Source organism: Phocoena sinus, chromosome 1, assembly GCF_008692025.1.
Source record: "Phocoena sinus isolate mPhoSin1 chromosome 1, mPhoSin1.pri, whole genome shotgun sequence".
NCBI classification, from domain to species: domain Eukaryota; kingdom Metazoa; phylum Chordata; class Mammalia; order Artiodactyla; family Phocoenidae; genus Phocoena; species Phocoena sinus.
Window position 1 is genome coordinate 158,627,728 of NC_045763.1, and position 12,556 is coordinate 158,640,283.

A 12,556-nucleotide genomic window follows, 5' to 3' on the forward strand; every position below is an offset into this window, starting at 1 on the left:
AGTTTATAACAACAAAAAAAAGTCAGAGTAAAAAAAATTGTCTTTAATGTAAAAAAAGGGCAGAGAAAATGTAACAGCAACCAGAGACCAGGGACAAGATGTTTATAAAAATTTAATATTAAATTTAGCTCTGACATTCATATCCTATTATATTGTTATTTAGTTTTTCCATTGGTTCAGATTTTTATATATTTATGCCATTTCTTTCCCAACTAAATTTAAACTCCAAGAAGGAGAGATGTCTCATACCTTTTTGTTGTTTTCTGTATCCATCACAGTACCTTTCTTGAACACAGTAAATACTCCAGAAACATTTTTATTTGTTCTGACAATGTATGAATATTCCATGCATTTTCATGAATTTAGAAAATATTTTAAATAATTGAGGGACTACAAACTTGCTTCCTTAAGTATATATTTAATCTACATTTTCTGGCTACACTACTCAGCTCTCAAAATGGATCCCAGTGATGACAATTATATCTAAAAAACAATACTCATAACTTTTGATGCATCAATGTCTCCCCCAGCACATCTCTGGGGATTTAACCTATCTGTAGGTGCTTTTTGTAAAAATTTTTGTTAGAGCTGTGGCTTTACATGCTACAGAGCTGAGTTTCTAAACTTTTTATGGATAATCTTAATGTTCTAATTTTCTTATGAACTTCTTACTTCATATGCTGACACTATTAATTACTTTGTCTTTTTGTTCAGAGATGTTACTTTTCTTATTTTAAACTTTTAGTAGGTGAGAAACAACTTTGAGAATGCAAATATTTCTTTTTCCAATTCTTTCCTGAACTTGTTGGCAAAGCATGTACTTCTTTTCACCTGTTTTTAAAAGAGTGTATTTCCTTCATCAAGAATATTTATAAACTTCCCTAACTTTAAACAGGTCAGACTGAAATTGGGCCCTCTACCAACCGACTAAAAGATCTAGAATTCACCAAAAGCACAAATGGAATATAGTCCATGGAATAAAAAACTCTAGTTGTCATAGAATGGCCTTGACCTCAGTTATCAATCATGAGGGTGCATGAAAACATTGAGGAAAGAGTAGAGAACATCACTACTGTTTCTAACAGGATATTCCAATATCAGCTGCAGGAATTTTGTGTGCTCCTGTTTTTACTTCATTAGTAATTCAATATGCCTGATTTGCCTACACAATACTTTCAACTTAGTTTACCCATCTGACCTGGAACAAAGTGAAAGCACATTCTGCCCAGTTGAAAGGTCTCCTGGCAAGTTGGTTAGCAACAGGCTTGCCAGTCTCAGTTTAGTTAGCAAAGAATAAACACATTTCACTTGACAATTACTAGTGTACTAACTTCCTCACTCTGCAGTTTTCTATTTTATATTCTTAGAACAGTTTTCCCCCTTGTTATTCAACTTTTTACTTGTAATTCTTGCCTCTTCAACAATATTTCCAATTTCTTGAGGTAGAGGTTTCTACTTTTCTTGGTGGCCGTGATGAACACAGTTTAATTGCAAAGAACAGGAATCGAATAAAAGTTTATTTGAAGGGAGGGAGAAACGATACAACAGTCTTACATCTTCCCTCCATAGTTTAACTTTGTGGCTTGAGACGTACCAATTAAGAAATCAGGCTATGGCTTCTGCAAGTATCACTTTTACTGTAGTTCTCTAGAATTTGGTCAGTCGGGAATGGCTACTTGTAACACTGCAAATACACGTGACATGAGGGTTCTGCGAGAAATACAGGTGCTCCGTCGTGTCTGACAAGACGCCCTGAGAATGACGACCAGAAACTGCCCGTCTAAGCCGGTGGCGTCCGCTGAGCCCGACGCGCACCTGCACCTGCTGACGGGGCAGCGCGGGACGGAGCGACGACGTCCCTTAGTCCTACCCTCTGCGCTCTAGGAGACGAGGGCCTGGGCGTCGTCACCCACAGCAGCCGGAGCAGAGGGAGCCACCTAATGCCTGACTCAGTCATGTGTGTCCCGGGTGCTCTGCCTCCGCGGATACCTCCGCAACTTCGAGCAGCCCAGCCCCACTACGTTCAAAACTGTATTTATGGTTGTCAAGGCGCACACCGAAAAGCTCGCTCCGCACCCCCAGAGCGCGCGAGGCCTCCTAGCCTGGAAACAAGCCCCTCCCAGTGCAGCTGTCGCCGCCGCCCGCGGGCTCCTTTCACTTTCTCACGGCCAAGTCCCCCAGAGGGGCGCCGCTGCCGCCACCGCCGCTGCGCCCTCCCGCCGACTCCGCCCGTACCGCCTGGCTACCAGCCCCGCCCGCTCGGGCCCGCCCTCCCCAACAGTTTCTGCCTGCGATTGGCACTCGCGAGAGGCAGCTCCGGTTCGCCCATACCATTGGCTGGGCCCTCTTGTCAGTCCTACGACTGCCCGCCACTGTCTCCGCCTCCCTGAAAAGCCGCCCTCCTATTGGAGGAGACTGCTTGCAGGGGGCGGGCGGGGAACCCGGTCCGGCCGCTTTCGGTCAATCGCAGCAGCCCAGCGCCGGGAGGGAGGGCGGCAGGGGGGGAACATCTGGCCGGCGCCGCCGCGTGCGTGCGTGGTGCGTCCCCCCGCCCCTCCCCCCGGCCCCCCCCCCCCCCGCCCCCCGGCCCGGGCTCCGAGCTCGCTCCTCGCTCGCTCTTCGCTCGCTCGCTCCCTCGCTGTGTCTGGCAGGCTGCGGCCGCCGCTGGGCTGCTGCCATGGGGAGCCGTTGAGAGTGGGGCCTCTTCGCTCCGCCGCGCTCCTCCGGCTGCCAGCGGGGGTGGGTGGGCGGGAGGGAGGGGGCAGGGGGAGCGGGCGACGGAGCCGGGATTGGGGGGCGGGGGGGCCGGGAGGGAGGGAGGGGGACCAGCGGAGGAGGAAGCCCACCAAGTCCGGCGGCGGCGGCGGCCGGGAGGCGGAGGACGCGGCGGCGGTGGGGACGCGGTGACTTAGGGCCGCTCCGTGTGAGTCCCGGCGCCGGACCCGGCCCCGACCCGGCGCCCCCTCCGGGCCCTGGAGGGCGGGGCGCCGGCTGTGCGGCCCCGGCCGGCGGGGCAGTGCGGGCGGGCGGGCGGGCGACCGGGCCCCGCGAGTGGAGTTAGTTTGTTCGGGTGGAGCTAGGGGTGACGGGGGGCGCCGCAGCGGCGGGGGCCGGGTGCGGGGCCGGGCCGCCGCAGCTGCGGGTCGGGCGGGGTGCGGCCGGTGCAGCTGCGGCTCGGGGCGCGCTCCGGCCGGTGCAGCTGCGGCGGCGCCTCTCGGGGGCGGGGGACGCGGGGCGGGGGCTTGGGAGCGGTGCAGCTGCACGGCGCCGGGACGGCCGTGGCTCCGGGGACCCTTGCAGCTGCGGCGGCGCCCGCGGGGAGGCCCCTCCCGGTCCGGGGCAGTTGCCGGGGGCTCGCGCCGCGGCGGCAGGGAAGCAGTAGCAGCCACCCTCCCCCGGCTTCTTACGACTTTTCTTTTGTTGTTGCCGTGACCCGGGTCTGTTTTCTTGTCTGTTGTTTAAGGTGTTTTCCTGCTGCACCGGCTCTACGCCCTCCACCTCCTTCCCTGTGGTTTAACCTTCCTCTTTCCCCTAGTGTTTTATGCACAGCCAACTACGTAAAGATTTGCATTTCTTCCCCCCTCCCTGCTCCGCACCCCCGTCCCCACCCCCACCTCCTTGAAAAACAAAACCCAACCTCGCAAAACCTCTCCGGACCTGAGGCTGCGAGGCGCAGAGGGGCTGATTTGTGGAGTGGGAGTCGCTGGCCCATTGCGGTGCTCGGGGCTCATTAAACTGTCACTCGCCCCCCACCCCACTGGGTAATGGGGTGATTAATGTCTGATATATTGGAATGAGGCGAGGGCATTTGTGCAGAATAGGTGGTCTGGCTGAGAAGGAATTTATCCCCAAAGAGTGCCTCCTGAAATAGGCATTCGTAATTATGTCATTCATCGCGAAGTTAGAGAAAGTTGGGTTTGCGACTTTGGGAAAGCAAGAAGCACAGGATAGAGACCTTGGTCTTTGTTACTCTTTATTTAACTCTTGGTCATGGTTTTCTAATGAGAACGGAGCGGTTATCACCAGGACTGTGACACTTGCGCCTCAGGCCCCAGCGCCTTTTCTGCTGCACTCTCCCACAAGAGTCTGTGGAGACTTCGACATTCACAGATGTCGCAGCCCCTTGCAGGGCACTGGTCAGGCCAGCCCGGGTTACGTTACAATTTCATCAGCCATTCGAAAAGACCCGCAAATCTAGCTGAAAAGTTCCCCAACTTGCTAGACCTGGCTTCCCCCACCCCTTCCCCCTTTCTCCCTGAAAGGCTTTCTTGTGATCATGAACATTACAGTGACCCAAAAAAAGATTGTTATGGGACACAGATCAAGGGGAAGACCAAGTTCTCTTTCTGAGCAGAAAGTCGGATCAGATACGCAGATGCAGCATTCATTTTAACTGGCTGTAGCAGGTTGTATCTGTTTATTAATTTGTCTCATTGAACTGAAGTACTTTCCAGGATTTCAGAAAGTGCAGTTTCAGCTTGTTGATATTGAGAGTTGAAATTTGCATTAACTGGCAGGGTGAGAAATTTTACTGAGAAGGTAGTTTTAGATAAGTAGTTATATAAGAGTGAAATAATAAGGTGAACCAGGTTGAAGTAGTAGTTCTGAATAGTCTTCCAGTATTCTGAGACATGTATACCATTATCTCAGCAGAAAAAAAAAAAAATTGAAGTGCCGTAATAATGTTGAAATGGGACTGGAGATGTCAAATGGGTTGGTTTAAAAATATCCCTAAGCTGCCTTTGAAACTAAACGTTGGAGTTGAATAAAAGTGAATCTGGATTTCCTGAATAGCACCGTGGCTTGAGTGTGCTGTCAGTATGTAAGCCAGTCCACCAACTTAAGACAGAAGTGTTGCTATTCCATAAATACAGTAGAACTCCATATGCTGAGTTTTTCAATTTCTTCTGTTAGAAAGTTTGGAAAAAAAGGGAGACTTTGAAGTATTTTGTTTATACTAACAGAAGAGAAAAGTTCTCCTAAGAAAAAGCTGGTGGCAGGAGTGTAGAGGAGTAGCATATGGCATTAAAAGGAGCACAGCTGGAGGTAGCATTTCCATCTGAACATGATGTCAGAGCAGCTGACAGCCTGCCATCCCTCAGCCTTTTATTCTAACACACAGACAGGGAGTTAGTGTGTGCGGATCTGTGGTGGAGAAGGTATCTCATTCCTCTCTAACATCATCTCCACTTTGCATCTGTCTCTTAGTCTGCTTTTTTTCCACCGATGTAACAGACCTGGAGCCAGCAAGACTCAGAGGAAAGGACTTAATCAGGTTTATGTGTCCTAAAGGTAGGAGTAGCAAGAGATTAGATGGAGCATATTTCTGTTTTGGTGTTTATTTAATTTTAAAAAATCACATTACTTTTCTAATCCAGTTTAAGAATAAAATATGAACTTGAGTATTAAATGAGCATCTTATTGGAGTTGAGAGTCTTGGGCTTGTTTAGTTTTAATTTCTATCCCTCTTGCTCGATCGGGTAAATAACTTTAATATGCAGAAATATTTCAAGTTTTGAGATGTTAAGAAAGACTTTGAAATATTGCTTTTTGAGATCAATTTGGATTAAAATCCTTTTTTTGTTGTTGTTGTTCACTGCTATTTAGATTTCTTTTGCTTTTGGAGTCGGGGGTGGGGGAGAAATAGTAAACTGTATGGAATCCAGCATTCAAACTTATATGAGAAGATTTTTCTAGTTAAGAAGCTAGATTGTTGTGTAATTAATTCCACTGTGAAACTTTATTCTTCAAAACATTCAGCAGCACTACTGAAACATACAGCTGTAGTGCTTTTATAACCGAAGGGTTTTTTTAAAAGAAAAAAAAAAAAACTTTTGTCCCCAGGAGAATAGTTTGACTGGTTTCCTCATTTCTCTTTCAAATATATATTTAAGAGATCTTTTATTTCAGCATAACGATAATTATTTGCAGGAGTTTTTGTGTTAGCGACTAATTTAGAACTTGTAGATTTGAGCTGCCTGAATTGGCCAGACAGCTGTAATCGCACTCCTCTATTCTTAATCTCTTTATCTGGGCAGCAGCTGCCATATGGCCACAGTCAGCTGGATCAGATGTTTATAAGCTTCCTTCTTCGTCCCTCTCTGTCCTCTCAGCCTCCTAATTTGATCACGGCTACCTTGTGAGCTGCCCTCCAATCTTTATTTTTAGCCCTCTCAAGGATTAGGATTGATGTTAGCTGTGGGGCACTTGAAGTGATTGTATTGTAAATCTTGGTTTATTCTAGCAGTGGCATCTTGCAGAATGTATTGGGTTAGGATGAAAGTTTTAGCCCATTTTGGGCAAAGTGTAGAAGAAGCAGGGAAGTAATTTTTAAATATTAAATGAATATGTATCCATTCTCCAAATGCACTTTTTGAGATGGATGGTGTGGAACTTTGCTTCTGGTCATAGGAAAGGGGAAGTCAGGTTTAAGGAGTTGAATTTTGTGGTTGAATTTTGACCCTTTGTACATCTGTGTGTCTCCTGCCTCCATTTTACCCTCTTTCACCAGAAAATAAGGGCAACAGTGCATATTTGAAAGAATAAAAGCTAGTCGGAAAACAAAATATATCAAATTATGTTGAAACAAAGTATTTTCTGTTGACTGAGGTATCGGGGAGTCAAAAGAATAGTTTCTCTTTTACTAGCAAGACTTTTTTTTTTCTTTTTTTGTATGGTGAACCTGTAAAGCTTTTGAGTTTCATTTGAATGTAATATGCCTTTATTTAAAAGTTTGCATTAATTTTAATATGGAACTCATTTTGCTTTGCAACAGATCAAAGTTTAGATGAGAATTTTCAGAGTTAAATAAAGCCCTTCTGGTTCTTAATATTCTAGATGTACAGATTTTACAAAGAAATATAACCATTTCTTTTTCTCAATTCATTAAAAAAAATTTGGATTTGTTCATAGTAGAGATGATCTTTTCCATCTGTTGGTGTAGTTCCTTCTGATCTCATACATGTGTGCTATACCTGCAAATCTTAAGGCATTAACATCTGTTTCTATACACAGGGCTTTTGTTGTTTTAACACTCTGACTTTAAAAGTAAGTTGTTTGCTAATTTCTGGACTAATTATGCGGTTTCATTTTTTTTTTTCTTGATTCAGCCAAATGTGTGTTTAAATTGTGCTTGCTAAGTGCAGTCAAGTATCAAAAGTAATAAAATAAAAAAGGATGGTTGAACAAGTTTTCTGAATCTTCCAGAATGTGTTTGGGACTTTTCTTTGTTCATTATTTGAGTTGTTCCCTTTGAAATTAAAGCTATTTTGTAGGTTTTGTAGGACATAATTTGATGATTAGAGTTAATTAAATTTCTTCTGAAAGAGACCTAAATTCTTATTCTCAGTAAGAGACTGTACTGAAATTAACGCTTTTAAAACTTGACTAAAAGTTCAAGGAAGGTGGAGATGCATCAGAGACTGTTTGGCTGGGGTAAGAAGTTTCAAAAGTGTACATTTTTCTTCTTGCATTTGGTTCTGTGTGTGTGATTTGGTAGTGCTTGGGTCATTAGCCTGATTAAAATTCAGGGACATGTACCTCCGTGGCCCAAGCTGATTTTTTTTTTTTAAATGGGGACTAGAGCCTTGACAAGTTGTTCCTAAGCAGGCTCTCATGAGAAATTTCTCTCTTCCCAGGTTATGAAGACAGTATGGAGTTTCCAGACCATAGTAGACATTTGCTGCAGTGTCTGAGCGAGCAGAGACATCAGGGTTTTCTTTGTGACTGCACTGTTCTGGTGGGAGATGCCCAGTTCCGAGCGCACCGAGCTGTACTGGCTTCATGCAGCATGTATTTCCACCTCTTTTACAAGGACCAGCTGGACAAAAGAGACATTGTTCATCTGAACAGCGACATTGTTACAGCCCCAGCCTTCGCTCTCCTGCTTGAATTCATGTATGAAGGGAAACTCCAGTTCAAAGACTTGCCCATTGAAGACGTGCTAGCAGCTGCCAGTTATCTCCACATGTATGACATTGTCAAAGTCTGCAAAAAGAAGCTGAAAGAGAAAGCCACCACAGAGGCAGACAGCACCAAAAAGGAAGAAGACGCTTCAAGTTGTTCGGACAAAGTCGAGAGTCTCTCTGATGGCAGCAGCCACATGGCAGGCGATTTGCCCAGTGATGAAGATGAAGGGGAAGATGAAAAATTGAACATCTTGCCTAGCAAAAGGGACTTGGCGGCCGAGCCTGGGAACATGTGGATGCGATTGCCCTCGGACTCAGCAGGCATCCCCCAGGCTGGCGGAGAGGCAGAGCCACACGCCACAGCAGCTGGAAAAACAGTAGCCAGCCCCTGCAGCTCAACAGAGTCTTTGTCCCAGAGGTCTGTCACCTCCGTGAGGGATTCGGCAGATGTTGACTGTGTGCTGGACCTGTCTGTCAAGTCCAGCCTTTCAGGAGTTGAAAATCTGAACAGCTCTTATTTCTCTTCACAGGACGTGCTGAGAAGCAACCTGGTGCAGGTGAAGGTGGAGAAAGAGGCTTCCTGTGATGAGAGTGATGTTGGCACTAATGACTATGACATGGAACATAGCACTGTGAAAGAGAGTGTGAGCACTAATAACAGGGTACAGTATGAGCCTGCCCATCTGGCTCCGCTGAGGGAGGACTCGGTCCTGAGGGAGCTGGAGCGGGAGGACAAAGGCAGCGACGACGAGATGATGACCCCCGAGAGCGAGCGGGTCCAGGTGGAGGGCGGCATGGAGAGCGGTCTGCTGCCCTACGTCTCCAACATCCTGAGCCCGGCGGGCCAGATCTTCATGTGCCCCCTGTGCAACAAGGTCTTCCCCAGCCCGCACATCCTGCAGATCCACCTGAGCACGCACTTCCGCGAGCAGGACGGCCTGCGCAGCAAGCCGGCCGCCGACGTCAACGTGCCCACCTGCTCTCTGTGCGGGAAGACGTTCTCCTGCATGTACACCCTGAAGCGCCACGAGAGGACTCACTCGGGCGAGAAGCCCTACACGTGCACCCAGTGCGGCAAGAGCTTCCAGTACTCGCACAACCTGAGCCGCCACGCCGTGGTGCACACGCGCGAAAAGCCGCACGCCTGCAAGTGGTGCGAGCGCAGGTTCACGCAGTCCGGGGACCTGTACCGGCACATCCGCAAGTTCCACTGTGAGTTGGTGAACTCCTTGTCCGTCAAAAGCGAGGCGCTGAGCCTGCCCGCTGTCAGAGACTGGACCTTAGAAGATAGCTCTCAAGAACTCTGGAAATAATTTTATATATATATATAAATAATATATATATACCTATATATAAATAGATCTCTATATAGTTGTGGTACGGTCTAAAAGCAGTCTTGTTTCCTGGAACTGAAAGGTTGGGGTATTAACTTGTTTTTGCACTTTAGAATAGCATGAGAATCTCACTAATTTAGCATTCTGGTAAAAGAAACTTTAGAGCAAGTCGGAGAATAGAGAGGTGTTTTTCTTTCTTTCAAGGGGGGTAGGGGAAGTAAGCCAATAAGAACCTTTGAAACAAATCGTCCTATCACAAAATGCTTTCCTAGGGCCTATTTTGTCAGCACTGCGGTGTCTTTTGAGCTCTCTCTTTTTTTCCCACCTTTTCTTTTTTTTTAAGTAGAAATTCCCTCCGGTTTTATTAGCCTCTTTATATGTCTCAAATTGCATGAATCTTTTCTGGCTGTTGGAAACCTGAATGCTTTTAGACCCAAATGGAAAATTTCTGAAATGCTGGATTATCTATTTTTAAACAAGCAGTTGACTTAAAACTTTCTGTGGCAACTTCTGGTTTTCTGACGGTTCCCAATGAGAGAAATTCTGAAAGTACACTGGGATCACTGGGACGCTGTCTTTGTGAAGGTTTGCTTGGGATGAAAAAGGATATTGCAGCTTCAGCAGTGTTGAACTGTGTGTTGAAAAATGTGAATTACTGTTATTGTATACTGTAATTGATTACATGGGCTGGGGGGGTGTCAAAGGACTTGACAGGTTGTGTTGATGCTCTTAGTTGAGTCTTGAAAAGTAAATATTAACGCTACAGAAATGCATGAGTTTCAATATATTTTTTGTCTTTGTTTGCATTGTATAACTTTAACGAGTGAGTTTAAAATTATTTAATTTCCTTAGAAAAATAGCACCATTTGGAAAAAAAAAAAAACCTGGTGTTATGAAGAACGTTAATGCACTGTTTTTATTTTATATAATTTAAATTGACTTTCCCACTGTCTTTAAGTTGAAACTGTTAAGCTGAATAAAAACTTAAGCTGCAAATTGATAACTTCGCTACATAACAAGGAAAATATAAATGTTTACAAAAGGCTTAAAGATTTGCATGTGCAGTGTGCATTTTATAACAAAACTTCTAATTGCACAAAACCCAGGCCAGCTCAAAGTTTAGATGTACACATTTACCCAGTTGAGCGTTTTTAGAGTAACTACTGCACAAATTGACAATAGGTCATTCTCTTTTTTTGCTCCCCTTTTCTTTTTCTCCCCTTCTTCCTTTCCCTCCCTTCCTCCTTCCCTCCCGCCCCTCCCCCACCCCCCCCAAACTCATGAAAAGATTCTATGGACTGAAAAAGCCCCAGGCTGAAAGGACTGGACTGCCTTGATTGACATGGGGAAGGGGGTTAGTAGACTATGTGTATCGCGGCAGCAGAGGCTGCAGCCCAACGTGTGGTTTTAATGACCAGCACGCAGGGCAAAGCATTTTGCACAGTGTTTGTTTTCCTGTCTTGCACTTACAAATAAGGTCTATGGGAGTAGCATGGAAAACGTTTGCTGTTTTTCCCTTTTTTTTTTTTTAATTGCTTTTGTTTAAAATTTGATCGCCTTAACTACTGTAAACATAGCCTATTTTTGTGCTTAAGATACTGAATGGAAAACTCCATTGTGTGTTGCTGGACTGTTTTGGAAATATTTGGTCAAATGTGTGTTAATTTGGCTGTAATGGCATTTAAAGCAAACAAACAAACAAAAAAAGCTGTGAAAATGGCCTTGGAGCATTATCTTTAGTTACTTGAAGAGTTTCTAGTTTTTTTTAAATACAGTTTATGTTAAAATAATTTTTATTAATTTAGAGAAGACAATCAATGTCTGTGAGAAAACGGACTTTCTTTTGGATTTTCTTTTTGTGGTCATTGTGAGTGATTGCTTTTTCCTTTTATTAGTTTCACATTCTTCCTTTGTTCTAAAACTTAGACTGACATCTAGCTTTGACAATCATAGTATGTTTTATTTTCCTGAGGGGGGAATAACTTATAATGCTGTTTAGTTTTGTACTATTGGTGTGTTGGTGAATTTTTAAACTGTGTGCTAACTGCAATAAATTATATGAACTGAGAATTTTTGTGTGTTTTTTAAATTGTGATTGTGTACTACATAGATCCTAAATATGTATCATACATGGCATCTCTCTTTTTAATACCAATTCTGTTCAGAGCTTATGAATTATTAGAATGCCTTAAATCACTCAAATGGAAGCGTGCAAACATTTTGCTTCTAGTCATTTAAGAAGATACTAAATGCACATTTAAAAAATGTGACCCATTTTCTATAGCCTAGATCAGGAATGTTAAGGTAACTCTCTAGAAATTTGTGAATGTGTGAAACCTCAAGTGGCAGCATAGATTTTTTGTAATGTGCTGTACAACTACTAATCCATACACCATAAGTCATATTTTCATGGGTAATTTTATCCTAAGTTGATTGGTCAAATCTATTCTTCTGTGTTCTGGTTTAAGTGGAAAATTGAAGGAGACCGGATGTCTTAATTTGGAAAAATGCTTGGCTAACGACTGGAATTCTAGGCAATCGAATTAGCAGGCATTCGACTGTTCAAGAATAGCTGTATACGTCCTCTTTGTTCCTGGGAGAACTCAAAAGTTCCCAGGTTTTAATTTCTAAGTTTTAACTAAAATGTAATTAAGTTCATGCAACCATTTAAAAAAACTGTTCCGTAATTTTTGTGATCGTCCCATCTTCATGCTTGCCTCATTGGGCTTGTCAAGGTGAGAAACGTTTGCTGGTTGACCTAAAGAATTGACAGCACTCACACGTGCCAGACAGTTCTATAGAGGAATTGTTACACGCCGTCGTCCTAAGTGTGAGCACGGCTGGCACCGACCTGAGAGTTTCTGTAAATCCTGGAATCTATAATTGTCCATAACTTCCAGCCTTAAAGATACCTATGAAAATACAGTTTTACATGATTATTGTCAAAATTAAATCCATTTATATTAGTGACCTATAGTAAGGTTAATATTCTTAACTTTGTTGGAAGTGGGATATAAGGTCTGGAGCTTGAAAATGTACCAGTTGTAAGTTCCCTGATGGCTTTGGATGGGAATCCCAAAAGATTGTCATAAAGCGCAATTAGTAATTTACTATTTGGGATCCTACGTTTCCCTTTTTTTGTTGAAACAGGCTTTCTGTTACATGAAACTCACTTGGTTTTAACTAACCAAACATTGTTTCACATGAAAGGGTCACAGCATCTCCAAGCTTTCTGAGGATATCGAGAGTTGTAATTTAGTTCCACTGACTAGCATCTAATTTTAAATGAGGAGCATTATCTTAACTGGATCCACT

The 12,556-nt window shown here is 44.3% G+C and overlaps 1 protein-coding gene across 8 annotated transcripts; it reads left to right on the forward strand.

The window, feature by feature from the left end:
* Positions 1-2,521: 2,521 nt before the first annotated feature.
* ZBTB18 (zinc finger and BTB domain containing 18) lies at positions 2,522-11,311 on the forward strand. 8 transcript variants are annotated; one of them, XM_032649182.1, is made up of 3 exons: positions 2,862-2,923; positions 5,209-5,292; positions 7,638-11,311. In XM_032649182.1, the coding sequence occupies exons 2-3, from the start codon at positions 5,280-5,282 to the stop codon at positions 9,218-9,220; spliced, it is 1,596 nt and encodes a 531-aa protein (XP_032505073.1). In that variant the 5' UTR covers positions 2,862-2,923; positions 5,209-5,279; the 3' UTR covers positions 9,221-11,311. The 8 variants fall into 8 exon arrangements, with proteins under 8 accessions (XP_032505107.1, XP_032505077.1, XP_032505073.1 ...); XM_032649216.1 differs by lacking the exons at positions 2,862-2,923; positions 5,209-5,292 and adding an exon at positions 2,522-2,538; XM_032649186.1 differs by lacking the exon at positions 5,209-5,292 and having other exon boundaries at positions 2,807-2,923.
* Positions 11,312-12,556: the final 1,245 nt, after the last annotated feature.